General features: G+C 35.8%; 1 protein-coding gene across 6 annotated transcripts in view; it reads left to right on the top strand.

The window, feature by feature from the left end:
- The window catches only part of DIAPH2 (diaphanous related formin 2), a 195,117-nt gene that overhangs the window by 135,505 nt on the left and 44,887 nt on the right, over positions 1-14,725 (top strand). For 4 of the 6 annotated variants that reach the window (XM_062006303.1, XM_062006302.1, XM_062006299.1 and 1 more), the window contains one exon: positions 6,054-6,149. In XM_062006303.1, the coding sequence (XP_061862287.1) occupies positions 6,054-6,149 (96 nt within the window). Of the gene's footprint in view, positions 1-6,053; positions 6,150-7,714; positions 8,073-14,725 lie in introns of those variants that run through there. The other 2 variants (XM_062006301.1, XM_062006300.1) reach the window with 2 other exon arrangements.

The raw sequence follows: 14,725 nt of genomic DNA, 5'->3' as shown, positions 1-14,725 counted from the left end.
CAATTATAAATAGAAAATTACATTTTTTCCATTTAATATTGGGAGGTGTGGATATTGAGGTCTCTAAGGTTTAGATGAGTTTTGTCAGGAAGTGATAAAGAAATGTAACGTTTTCAGAAAGGATTTAAATTCTAACAAGGGTTGTGTTGCATAAGTTGCAGGCAGTAACAGCAAAGGGAAATATTTTACCTTCATCTCCATGTTGAAATGGTTCCTCTGCTTCAGAGGAACTCTGTTGAAATGGAGAAAATGGCTACGGAAGCAGGTTGAAGGATTACGTTTGCTCCGTGAAAAAACAAGATAAAGTAAACATTCTTCATCATTCTCAAGTATTTGTTTTCTACCTTTGTAACACAATCGTCATGGTTAATTCAGCAGTGTACAGATTAGGTTAAAATAAATTACCTACCTATACTGAGGAATCTTAGTTCTACATCTATGTCAGATATAGTCATAAAACAATGCAAGAGCAGGTTGTTTCAAGCAATTATTTTAAAAATGAAAATACTTTAATCATTCCTTCTGTGTTCCAGAGGTACGTTAAATGTCAGCTGCATATACTGATGTGTGTTGGATAAACATCTAAAATATGCTTTATGAGTTTTATCTCTGGACTATGTTAACTACCTGAACTATTTTTACACAAATTCTCACAGAGATGCAAGCAACATAAGGCATACAGAACAGCAAAGGATCTTGATTTTTTTTCTTGGTATTTCCCAATTTAAGTACTTGACAAAGAGAGATTTACATGTAAGGAAGGTGACAATTAAAAAACTGAAATATATATACAAAACAGAAGGGATAGTGATAGGAGGATTTATCTAAAAGTATGCTTGAAACAGTCCTTCATATATCAAGGATTATTTTTTTAAATCTTGATTTTGTTTTACAGAGGGAGGTTTAAGGATTGTGTAGAATCATAGAATCATTATGGTTGGGAAAGACCTTTAAAATCAAGTCCAACCACTAACATCACACTGCCAAGCCCATCACTAAACTAAACCACATTCCTCAGCATTTCATCTATGCATCTTTTTAAGTGTTTCTAGGGATGAGTACTCCACCACCTCCCTGGACAGCCCCTTCCAATGGTTAATAACCCTCTCTGTAAAAAAAGTTCTTTTTAATATCCAATATAAACCTCCACTCATGCAAGTTGAGCCCATTTCCTTGTGTAATACTCTTGCAGTTTTCCTTGAAATAGTATTGTATATGCAAAGGCACATTTACATTAATTTTACCTTTACAGAAAATGTTTATTCTCTTGCCTTGTTTTGAAGTATGTAAAATTGTTAAAGTTAATATTGTTATTCCATGTCCACATGCCATTTGCTTATGGATAGAAATATAAAAAAACCACTTGAATTTGGCACAGGTTATCTATCTTTGGAAAGCTGAAGTTTAAAAATAAAGTTCTGGAAACAGATTAAATGCTTTGTTTCTATCTGATATTTACTTCTTTGTGAAGTACTTTACAATCAATTGGATGCTTTCTAATATACTTGTGTCTTGACACATTTTAAGTGAACAATTATTTTTTTGGAAGGACGGTTTTCTTCATGAATATAAAGATCACACTTACACTAGAATACATCTAAAAATGCCAAAATCTGTCAAATAGCACTGGTCTAAATTGTTAGACTTGTAAGAGGCCAGATCTTACTGTAACCTTCCAGAAATGCACACGTGTCAAATATGCTAAACTAAATCTGCTTTTAGTTAACATCGCAATTAATGATCAAGGGGGGTTTTTACCTTTTTGTTTCTCTTTAGTACCTATAGCAAATCTGGCTCTTTGCTAAGGCTAATCAAAATCTTACAGAGCCAAATCAAAAGACAGAAACAGCTTGCAAATGTTTCTTCATGTGTTGCATACATTTGCTGTCTCTTTAATGCTTGGGACCACTTTAGAAAAGAAAGAATAATGAAAAAAATTATTCATTTCAGCTGAACTCCATATCCTGGTGTGCAGTGTAAGACCTCTAAAAGAGAAATAAGGATTACATACTTCATTTCCACTTACAATTTCTGTTGGAAATAAGTTTTTCACTTCAGAAACTTCTGGCAGTTTTTGTCTTTTCTTTTTTTCTGATCTATGTTTACAAGTTGCTGTAGGTAGTATTAAAGGGAAAAAAAAAGACCATTCAGGGAGATAGCTGTTTGTAAGCAAGAACTGTGGGGAAGGGCTGAGATTGCTGTTTAATTCAGGCTAACTGAAAACGCAGTTCTTTGTCCAGTTTTCACTTAATCAGTTGACAACTTTGATTAAGATGCAGTGCTGAGATCAAACCTAGCATAAATTTCACTTTGAGGAATTAAAAATCTCATCACTATGTTCTACAGCATCATCATGCCTTAAGACTACCTCCCTTCTGAGGGGAGCTGAAGGCCCCATATGTCGACCCAATCCATCACACAGAGAGGTCTGCTGCCTCCCTGGGTCTCAGGTTAGAGATGCCAGGAGCCTCCTTGATCTGGAGAGGCCAACTGACTACTACCTGCTGTTGGTAATGCAGGTTGGTACTGGTGAGGTTATTAAAAAGGACTATTAAAAGAACCTCAGGAGATTTTGGGGAATGATAGATGGCTCAGGAGCACAAGTAGTGTTCTCCTCCATCCCTTTCATGGCTGGGGGGAATACTGAATGAGTAAGGAAAACCCACCTGATTAACAGATGGCTCAGAGATTGGTGTCACCAAAACAACTTTGGGTTTTTTGACCATGGCAAAATTTTCATGATGCCAGGTTTGGTGATGGATTCCATCTGTCTCAAAGGGGAAGGATCCCTGCAAATGAGTTATTGAGGCTCATAGAAAGGGCTTTAAACTGATTTTGAAGGGGGAAGGGGATAAAACCAGGCCCACTAGAGTTGAGCCTAAGGGTGGTAGGCCAGTGAATCCTAGATGATCAGCTTCCTTCTTGAAATGCCTGTACACCAATGTACGCACCATGGGGAATAAATAGGAGGAGCTGGAAGCCTGTGTACAGGTAAGGAGTTATAATCTGGTGGCAATTACCCGGACATGGTGGGACAGCTCAGTTGACTGGAATGTGATCATGGATGGCTCTGTCCTTTTTAGGAAAGACAGACCAACAGGGCAAGGTGATGGAGTTGCTCTTTTTGTGAGAGAGCAACTGGAATGTACTGAATTCTGTCCAGGTGAGGATGAGGGACCAGTTGAGAGTTTATGGGTTAGAATTAAGGGGCAGGCTAGCATGTGTGACACTGTTGTGGATCTCTATTACATGCCACCTGATCAGGATGGGGAGTTTGATAAAGCCTTCTACAGGCAGCTGGTAGCAGCCTCAAAATCAAAGGCCCTGGTTCACATGAGGGATTTCAACTACCCCCACATAGTTAGTGCTGGAACTGGGACTGGTCAATATATTCATCAGTGACCTTGATGAGGGAACAGAAGGCACTGTCAGCAAGTTTGCTGATGATACTAAACTGGGGGGAGTGGCTCACACAGCAGAAGACTGTGCTGCCATTCAATGAGACCTGGTCAGGCTGGAGATTTGGGCAGAGAAAAATCTAGTAAAGTTCAACAAGAGTAAGTGTAGAGTGTTGCATCTGGGAAAGAACAACCCAATGTACCAGTACAGGTTGGGGAATGAACTCTTAGAGTAATGTAGGGAAAAGGGGCCTGAGGATCCTGATGGACAGCAGGATGAGCATGACCCAGCAATGTGCTCTCGTGGCCGAGGACAGTGGCGTCATGGGGTGTATCAGAAGGGCTGTGGGCAGTAGTTCGAGAGAGGTTCTCCTCCCCCTCTACTCTACCCTCATGAGACCACATCTGGAATATTGTGTCCAGTTCTGGGCCCCTCAGTTCAAAGACAGGGAGCTGCAAATACAAATATGCGAATATTTGCATATGCAAAGGGTGGGTGTCAGGAGGATGGAGCCAGGCTGTTCTCAGTGATGTCTAATGATAGGACAAGGGGCAACAGGTACAACTTGGAACATAAGAGGTTCCAAAGAAGTATAAGGAAAAACTTTTTTCCTGTTTAGGTGAGGGAGCACTGGAACAGGCTGCCCAGATGGATGGTGGAGTCTCCTTCTCTAGAGACTTTCAAAACCCACCTGTATGAGTTCCTGTGTGATCTACTCTAGGTGGTCCTGCTCTGTCAGGGGAGTTGGACTGGATGATCTTTCAAGGTCCCTTCCAACCCTTAAGATTCTGTGATTCTTAATTCGTGTGTTGTTATATTGTAGATTTTGATATTCAAAACCAGGATTATTTTTTTAGCAGTTGTGGTAATTAGCATGTGGAGTGGCAGACTCAGCAAAAAAGTAGTGCAAAGCTGCATAAAAATTTATGAAGTATTGAAGGGTTTTTTGTCTTTTTGAATAAACTCTGCCAGCTCTTATTTTTAATGAAGGTCGACTCATACTGTAATTTTTGTATGCATAAAATATTCTAACATATTAAGTGATTCTATGTGTTACAGTTACATTCATTAGACATTTCAGACTAACTGAATGTGTATTGATTTGGACAAAGTGTGTTCACAGGCCTTTGATTTAGAAAATAAATTTAATACAGAGCTAACAAATCAATGAATAAACATGTGTAGGGTAAGGAGCACAAAAAAAAAATTGCTATATGCTTTGGACCAGATTCTGGCCTTGTATATTTGAGTGTGAATCAAGAGAAGCTAATTTATTTTGCAGGAGCTTAGTTTTATAAAGATTTTAGATAGAATGTAATTAAAACTGGTATTTCAGAGTCTTCTACTGGTGCTTCTCTTACTCTGCTCCCTTTCATGTTACACAAGAGAGAACTTATGTACATGTTGTATATTATACATAATGGTTTAAATTACGTTGATGTATAATTTAAATTTATCAAGTAGTTACAGTGATGATCATCATGTAGAAGCAGGTACTGTTTTAGGATTGGTGTGCTCTTGTATCAGGTCTGGATTTAGTCTAATAATTCTAAATGTAATAGAGAAACAGAAGAACACCTTTTGCATTAATAAGCTGCTTTTAAACTTGAACATTTGACAGCTTGAATGTGCATTTAACCTCCTACACTTTGTGTGAGTCAGAAGTGGTTTACTGTAATGTAAATCTTTTGCATAAAGTAATTATCTTCCCACTCTGTGATGGCAAAATTTACATTAACTTGAAATCTTAGAGATGTGAATAAAATGTCTACCGATCTGCTGAATCTAGTCTATAGTTTAGTTATGGGTTGTAACAGACATGAACAGAAAAAGAAGTTTTCTAACATTGCAGTTCTTTAACCTCTGCTTCTTACACTATTGAATTCTACTATCAACTAACACACTGAAATGAAAAGGAAGTTAAAAACCTAAATATGTAAAAAGGAAGTAATGTTTCTACCCAGATTTCTGTAATAAACCAAAAATTCCAGGATTTAAAGACTGAAGGATATGGAAAAAAACCAAGAGAAATACTTAGCAGAAGTAGAATTCTGCGTGTAAGAAATGTTACACCACTTATTTTCACTGCATGATTCTTCCCTCTTTGTTCTTTCCTTACCTTATCTAAAGATTGTCCATGGTTTATTGTTACAGGTGTAGCATATGACATATGTATTCTCTCATGTCATATAGATAATGTTGGGGTTTTTTTCCCAAGGGTTTAATGCATCATGAAGATGGGAGACAACATAAAAAATACCTGCAGTACTACAATGTTTCATTCACTTTGATCAGATTTTCCATGTGCATTAATTAAAACAAAAAGAGATGACCCTTCTATTTCAGGAAAGTCGTAAAAGAGTTCAACAGTAAAACAGCAGTCATTCATCAGCAGCTGGCTGTGTGCATGCTGAAGATATCATCAGAAATGCATAAGATAACCTCTCTTAAGTTGAGAGGACATTAGGATTGGCATCAATTTTTCTCAGTGGACACAAATTAGACAGTGATACGTGAAGCACTCATAGCATCCATTCCATTAAAGTGTTTATATCTCATATTTGAAGCGTTATGTAAACTTGACAACAATTTTTTCTTTCCAAAATCTTATTTCAGTTTCATTGAGATTAATATTATTTTTCTGTTGTTCTCAGAGGGTGATGAGACAGGAGTGATGGATAGTCTGCTTGAGGCCTTGCAGTCAGGAGCAGCCTTCAGAGATCGCAGGAAACGAACACCAAGACCACAAGGTAAGATGCTTTCTTTATAACTTCAATTATAAACTGAGTGGAGAAAAGTTGTTTTTGCAAAGATTTCCCAAGAGTTCTCACTAAAAACCATCGAGCTACTGTTGGTCATTGAACTTCTTTGAAAGTTCAGCATGCTCTTTGTGATTGGATTTTTAACATGATAGCTCTACCTTCAGATATCTGTGTGCTCTAAGATAAGACAAGGGCTCCTGCTGCTTTTGAAATGACATTTAAAACATTGCTGCACAATGTTCATCTTAATCCTTTAAACCATAAGTATAATTAATTTATTGCACATGTCACAGTGAAAAATACTAGCTTCTTACACCAGCAAGAGTTTGAGCATAGAGCTGATAGTCTTCAAGCACAGATCTTAGATATGTTCTGGTTTGGTTGGAAGTTACAGTGTGCGTATTGCAATAAAGTAGCTTTGCTTTCTTGAAAGAGACAATAGTATTGTGCTGGGTTTAGTCTGGTTTCTGGTTTAGACTGAGCAATGATTGCATCCTTGCTAAGTTGGTTGTGAGAATATTTGAGAGGAGGCTAAGCAACTGGAGTCTTTCCTCTCTTCAGTTCTCTACCTAAAATGCCAGTTGCATTCAGTTTGTGAACTGTGTTTACTTTGCATTTACTTTTTATCAAAGCTCATGGTAGTATACTATGTTTTGTATTTTTTTTTATTTATAGCATTCCTTACAGTAAAAAATGCAATCTTAAAAATATACAGTTGCAAATTTATTTGGCATAAGTATTCTTTCTTAGATAGACTTTTCAACGTGAAAAAGTTTGTGTGATTTCTCTTTCCTAAACTTATTCCTGTATTTTTATTGTTTCTAGCTACTGGATTTTAAGTATAGAGATTGTCATTTCAATAGATTGCTTTGCTTATGGGAGCTATAAAACAATAATTAGAAAACAGTTTCTAAAAATGTTGCTGCTGCTTCTTCTAAAAATATACTTGCTTTTTGCACGTTTGCTATTATTGGAATGAGAGTATAATAAAGAATGCTATTAGGTGGCATTCATCACAGGATACCAGTTGAAAATGTATGTCCGATGCTGCTTTACACCAATTATCTCTGACCTTTTTTTCTGGCCTTGGGGCATGATATTATTAAAGACTGATTCGGGAATATTTTCTCTCCAGTATTAGCTTAAGCAAATTCCTGCACAAAGCTAACTATACTTTGAGTTCTTTTTGTTAAGCTATTAACTGTTTTTGCTGTGAAATTTAAGTTTCGTTGTCTCAGAAATGCTAATAATTCCTGCCCTCTCCTATTTATTCAAACTACTGCAAAGGCAGTGATATTATGTGCTGTTATTTCTGTAATCTTTTGTTACTGGAAGAGCATAGCTGTAAGGAACATACTTGCAGGTTCTTTCTGCTTCAGATTTCAGTGTAAAGTATATTTACCAAGTATTTAATTTGGTCTTTTAATACATCTTGGGTTGTTTTTTAATCCGTGCATCAAAATCAAATCAGTACAATGAGATGCATGGTATACACAGTTTAGGAACTTCTGAAGTTGAGATTTGCAGCACTGTCATTACTGTTTCTGTATTAGCAGTACACCTGCAGAGTGAAAGAAAAAAGAACGAACCTCCCTTGTTCAAGTTCAGCATCTAATTTGAGCCTCTGATGTAAGCCATCCAAAGTGCTACCACCACTCGTTTAACTTCTGCAAGATAAAAAGTTGAGATGATGGAATATTACCACTTCACAATGACTTATCATTATTTTCAGATGTCATTCAGACACTTCCTTTAATTTAAAATGTGCTTTAAATAAAAAAAGTAGATGCCTATTTAATATCGAAGTTCAACAGAGCTCTAATTGAAATAGTATAGTTTTAAGTATTCTGTGTCTTCTGCTTGAAGACATAGCTGTACTTAAAATTAAAGACTGACTTGTATATTTACTTTTGCATTGATTACATTAAATACATTCTTGAGAATTAGTTAGGTTTTTTATGTGCAATCTTTATTTACCTGAAACATATTCAAATAAAAATCTTCAGTCGAAGCATACCTGCTTTACTGAAATCATTTTGTATGTGGCAGTTTTGTAAATAAGCTGATTTTTGACATGTTTGTCTGTGAGTTGATGAGAAGATTTATCAGTGTTAAAATCTGTAAATGTGGTAGGTGCACTTTTAATAGATTGTGTTTTGTACTCAAATAAAATGCTGATTGAGTAGCCTTGTTTGGTGTTTTTCAGTTGAACAATGGGTCATCATCTTTATCAAGTATTTGTTACCTAGTTAGAAACATCTGTAATAGACTATAAAAATCCTAGTTCCACGTTTAAAAAACAGTGTGTATTTTAAACATTTTTTGTCATCTTGTTAAGCATCTTGTGGTAAAGAAGTCATATTCCCATTGTTACATTCAGCCAACATGTCTTAAATTTTTGTTATTTTACTTTGTGGAGCTGAGTACTTCAAGGCATGTCTTCCACCTCAGCTGTATAAAGGAGGTTCTTTGCTTACAGTGGAATCGTGGACTAATGAGACTTACACATATGATCTAAATGCTTCAGAATTATCACAGCTATAATAGCAAGAGCTAAACAAGGATCATGAATGAATTCACTGGTTTTACCATCAAGGCATTATTGTGAGAGTTAAGTTTACTTTTATTTCTAAATATAAATATGGGTTGTATAAGGAAGATCTATTTATAGTACCATTCAAATTAAATCTTAGCAAATTACTTTAATCCAGAGAGCTCCATAAACAGTCCCAAAGCTATATAAAAATAGGTATTTGTGGTATAATCTGTTTTTACTGTGTCTGCATCTTGGTTTAGGGTTTTTGTAGTTAAAGGAGTAATATTAGGTAATATATTATTCTGGTAGTTCAGCATGAAAGCAACAGCTTGTAGTATGCAAATATTTTTATTTGATATTTCAGAGGAATTCTACTTAAAAGCAGGGTGTAAGAGAGGTAGTGAGAATGGGAGGGAAAAAGGAACTAAAGCAGACTTGAACCTCCAGCCTGCTTAGACTGGACTCTCCAGGTTTTTAGATGGACACCACCTTTCAGTATGGAGGGAACAAGACTCTGAAAACACTTCCTGACTTGTAAGTGTGGGGAAGAATTGTATTCGAGTAATTTTTTTCACTTCTGTTATTGTGTTACCCTTCTGTGGAGCAAGTGTTGAAGATGATTAGTTGTCTTTCAAATGGTTCTGTGATCTTGGTGTGCATCAGATTGTTCACATGTTGACATAGTGTGCAAAATAGATAGATGTAGAGAATTGTTGTTGTGAACTCTGGACTTTGTATATGTTGCTGCTGCTTTGCCTAATTTCTAAGTTGGTACTTGCCATTTCACACATGGAGAAAGGATAGTCATTCATTTACCAACTACATGAACAATAATAAATGGTAGATAAGGCTGACTGAATTTGGATTTGGACATCTGAATTTTCTCTGTCAGCACTGATGTTGTTGTTGTGCAGTTATTGTGAAACACTCCTACCTGAAAAAATCTCTACAGTGCTTTTTACGGAGGTATTTTAACATATACACATAATGAATGGAAAGAGGTGAAAATTGTTGTGGCAGTGTATGACTTACATTAGGTCAAAATGGTTATTTTGCAGATGGGATGCTTTCTCTTCCACTTCATTCTAGGCATGTAGTGTAAGGATTGACAGTCCTTTACTTTCAGCACTGACTGTCCAAGGTTTTTTATTACTGATTGTCATCTTGACTGTGTCAACTTAATTAGTTTACTTTCTGCCAAGGCAATATTCACCCTACAGGTTATGACATAACACAAAAAATAATGGAATTTCTGATTTTCTTGATGCATTATGAAGAAAAAAATGAGATTCTTAGCTTGGCATACCTGATATAATAGTGTTTAGTTACATTGTGTGAGAAGCCAGAATCTCAGTCGTTGTATATTGCCATAAGTCTTTTTATTTTTCTGATGTTTTTAGTTTAATAACCTATGACAGGTTGAATGAAGGATCTAAATCAGGGTGTCTAACAAAAGAGGGACAGGTAGAGGCCAGCAGTCCCTGTTGGAGAGAGACTAAAAAGATTACTGACAGTGACAGAAAAGCTCTGCCAAAAGAAAAGAGGCAGAGGACGTTTGGACTTGACAGTGTAACTTTTCTTTTTTTGTTTTACTACTCTCTTCTCTATTTACTTATATATTTTAGAATCCTGATTATTAAAAAATTCGAATCTAGGGGATTTACATGTGCTGTACCATCTTTGTCTTAGCCACTTTTAACGAGAACTTGTTGAAACTTTTTTTCAACACTTTATCTGAAGTACTTTTGCCCTCACACAATTGTATTTTTTTAAATTGCAATAGTTTCTTAATATTTTAAACTTCTTATATGGGGGAAAGTTTGTTAATAACACTCTAATGGCTTCCTGCCCCACTCCCTTGTGTTTTATTATGAAGTCAAGCGAGTGATAGGTTTAAAAGAAGGTGGTGGTGATATTACTCTTTGTTCATTGTGTGCAGCCTTGGATTTGTTTTTTCCTTTTAAGCCTGTAACAATTTAAGTGACTCAGTGTCACTTTGTGGTTAGCCTAGACCTTTAGACTGTCTAGAGGGTCTGCTCTTCATGCAACAAACTGTACATAAGTCCTGAGTGTCCTGCAGGCAGAAATTGGCTGAACAACCAGACAGCCTGAAGCCAACCAACTTCCAGTCATTTTTCTTAAGGCTCTTCAGATTTGGCCAGGCAGTGTTGACCCCAGCCCAGTGAAGATGTTTGGAGATTCTGAAACACTGCACTTAGGCAACTGTGTTGGCTTCTGAGTGACCTGCAGTATAGCGAAGGCAAGTTCTTTATAGGAGATAAAAATATTGCATGTGTATCAAGAGAATAAGTTAAAAAGCATTAAGTGTTTTGCTTTTTATCAGTCCTTTAGAAATCTTGAAATTATATTTGTGTTTAAGTTTTCTCGGGATTTAGCATGGAACAATGCATTATAATTACAGCAGAACTGGGAAAATGCCACTACAGTATTCTTAGTTTAATATATTTTTGCATGTAGAAATACCAGGAAAGAAAAACGCAGAAATATTCAAACCAGATAGAGCTGTACGGTTCTCTGCTGTCTAAGGAAACATTCAAACTACTGACATGCACTGAGGAACAGACTTTTTAGTAGGATAGGATGAGGGGTAATGGTTGTAAACTAAAAAAAAAAGAGTAGGTTTAGACTAGATAGGAGGAAGAGCCTTTTTAGTATGAGGGTAGTGAAACACTGGCACTGTTTGCCCAAGGAGTTGGTAGATGCTCCATCCCTGAAAACATTCAAGGTCAAGTTGGACGGGGCTTTACACAACCTGATCTAGTTGAATGGTCTATATTCTATAGAAACAAGACACCAACCTTGAAATAGTTCATCTTGTTTAGTCCTCTTGTAAGTATACTGCAGAAAATAACCTTTGGTATGATCTGTTGTGTGTGTCTCGGTAGAAGATCTCTGCATATTACACTTCTGATTTGTTTTTTAGAGGAAAAAGTGATATAGGCTATAAGATTTTGAGACTAATACAAGTAGTATATCAGTGTGTGGATCAGCGCATCCTCTTCTACCCTCTCATGAAAGCGTATAACATAATATTGTTATTTAAAAACCATATAGACACTCTACAGTGTCTTCTGGATGGATGTCTAAAAATAAACAAGACACTGGAGTCTTCATCAGATCTACATTATGTTAACTTCTCATTTTCTCTCTGATTTCTGGGGTTTTTCTTTCAATTTTCTGTTAATCCATTAGGTATGTTACTGGAGTGGAAGTCATCCTTTCTGCATTTTTTTCCTATGAACTCTAGGTGGTCCTGCTCTGGTACGTAGACTAGTCTACCCCTAGACTATTTTTCTAGGTCCTTTCCAGCCCTTGAGATTCTGTGATTCTGTGAATTTAAGTTACAAAGAAAAAGAGTCATATCACAGTAAAATAAGCAAAATATTGAAATTATTGTGATTTTTTTTCAGTTCAAAATATATTTCTTTTTAAAACAATAGGAAAAAAAATTCATCTCATTCACAGCATTTCCACTGGAGCTTATCTTCCTCAAGTGTTTACAGTGAGTTTCTTTTGGAGACCTTGGTACTAAAATGAAATCATCACTGGCTTAGGAGACAATGCCCAAAGTAAAACTTCATTTCTTCACTTATCAGGGGATATGTGAAGGCTTCTGAGGTTACTCTACAGAAGCTGTCAGTCAAACTAAGCAGACAAGAGAATGTATTTGGGTGGTTTTTCCTCATTGAAACAGAGAGGAAGAAATAATCCAACTTTATGAGGGTACAGCATTTTCCTTCTGTAATCAAATTACATTGTCAAATCAGGTAACTTCAAGCTCTGCAAGAATTAAGAATGAAATAGAATTGGATGGAGAGCACAAAATATCCTTATGACTTCCTAGAGCATAGTTTGAGTATAAATTAAGTTGGTATGAGAACAAAGCCAAATTTTGCCATTAATGGGGGAAAACAAGTATTCATATGGTTTTTAATCAACTATTTTGAAATGAATTAACAATTCCCTTACCCACAACGAAAAAGATTTCTGATGATTCAGTCCTGAAAGAATATTTTTTATTGTTGTCAGACATTACAAAGATGCTTCAGTTTCTTATTGTGTAAAAGCTGTTTGTTACCGGGTGGACCTGACAGAAGCAAATTTTATTTTTAAATCTTCTTTACTAGAGTGGAGACCTTAAAGGGAGATTTACTAAAAGTTTCATTTCTTCTAATGGATAACCACTCTGAGTGAAACTAGCTATGTTTATGGACTCATTTAAATATGTATTTTCTATTGAAAAAATACTGACTCTATTACTAAGGAATATGTATTTCAGAAACAGATGATGCCTCTTCACTGAAGGCAATCTTTTAAAGCAGTAGCAAGGTATCATCTAAGTGAATGGAGTTTGAATATCTTTCTATGTTGTGTTTAAACTTCTTAGGAACATCTTTTAAAATATATTGTTAAAGGATTGGAAAGGTTTGTAGCAATGACGGGAGAGAATTTAGGGGTATGTATAAGCTTCTAAAAAGCTGCTTTAACAGTTTGCTGGAATTGCATTTCTGTTAGAACTCCTACTGTTAGAAAAGTAGTTGAAAAGATAAAACATTCAAAGACAAAGCAGTCCAATGGAACATAAAGCTCATAAAGAAATTGTTCTTGTTTGTATGGAGATACAGTCCAGGGTCTGTAAAAGATTGTGTAACTCTGGTCACATAAAATATAATGGAGGATGAAATTGCATCATGAGAGAGGAAAACGTAAAACCATTTCTGTGCTTTTGATTATCAACTGTCAGGTATTGAAGACATGTTAGAAAGATATGTTTCCACACAAATATGTATATGGTTGAGATAGGGCCTGATGTGAATGCATAGCTGACCTTGTCATTTGATATTAAGGGCACTCATTTGCAAATGACACCTGTGTATATTTAAATATCCACTGAAACACTTATCTTTTGCCATCTGGGGGTAAGATGATGTGTGTGAGAGGGAGAATGTATGCACATATGAACAGATTTGCTGGTAAAAAGATCTTTAATAGCTTCAATACACTGTAGTCTGTTGGGTTTTTGTTTGTCTTCCAGAATAGCATAAATGATACGGATTTTTGCTTTGCTGGCATTTCACAGGAACATTTAATGTTCAGAGACCTTTCTGAAATTGTCTGTATGACTCTTTCTTTCACTGAAGCTTCACATAATATCAAGATTGTTTTTGAATTATCATTAATAGTTTTCTAGATACAGGTCATTAGATGCCATCCTCTATGGGTTTTGTTCTTCTGCAGGTCTTTGGCAAACAATGCTCTGTAATTTCCTGTGATTATTTCACAGTTGCTTTGTCTATATTACCTGCAGTATTGTTTTATCTCAGGATGAATACAATAAGCTCTCATAAATAAAAGTAAAACTTAACATTAAACAAATTATTATAGGGCAGGATAGATGACTAAAAAAGATTAAGTACGTTGTGTGTCTTGCTAAGTAATTACTCTTGTTCTCTTTGAAACCTCTTAGAGCACCACATTTATTATGCTGATTTACAGGCAGTTCTCTTGCTTGTGGTCCATTGCCTGATTTTTGACGTGCATCCTGATGTCATCTGCTCATAGTTTTCAGTTCTCTTGTGTGGATAGAATCCCAGGCTTGGAAAAATCTATTGACATTTTCAGGAAAGCAAAGCTTTAAATTAGCTAAAATATCTATAACTGCAGGTAAAATTTTGTCTTTTTAATTAAAAAAACCAAACAAAACAGAACAAAATAAACAGCAAACACACACAACAAAGAAACCTCCAAATCTTTGTTTATTGCCTTCAGTTTCTGGACGTGTCATCTGCCCCACATAGACATGAATATAGTTGTGAGCAAACCCAAGATGATAGTTGCAACATGTCAAATATAGTCTGTAATCTGTTTAAATTTTGATGTGTCTTGGAATTTTCCCTGTTGTAAAACCATGTCTCCCATGCCTTGGATTTTCTTCACAGTTCATTTGTATTGAAGAAAAGAAAGATCAATGTAAGCTTCAGTATTCATGTCTTATTCACGTCAAAGA

The sequence above is a fragment of the Colius striatus genome, chromosome 13, assembly GCF_028858725.1.
Source record: "Colius striatus isolate bColStr4 chromosome 13, bColStr4.1.hap1, whole genome shotgun sequence".
NCBI lineage: Eukaryota > Metazoa > Chordata > Aves > Coliiformes > Coliidae > Colius > Colius striatus.
Note: the sequence above shows the minus strand (reverse complement) of the source record. Positions and strands in the feature narration are given on the sequence as shown.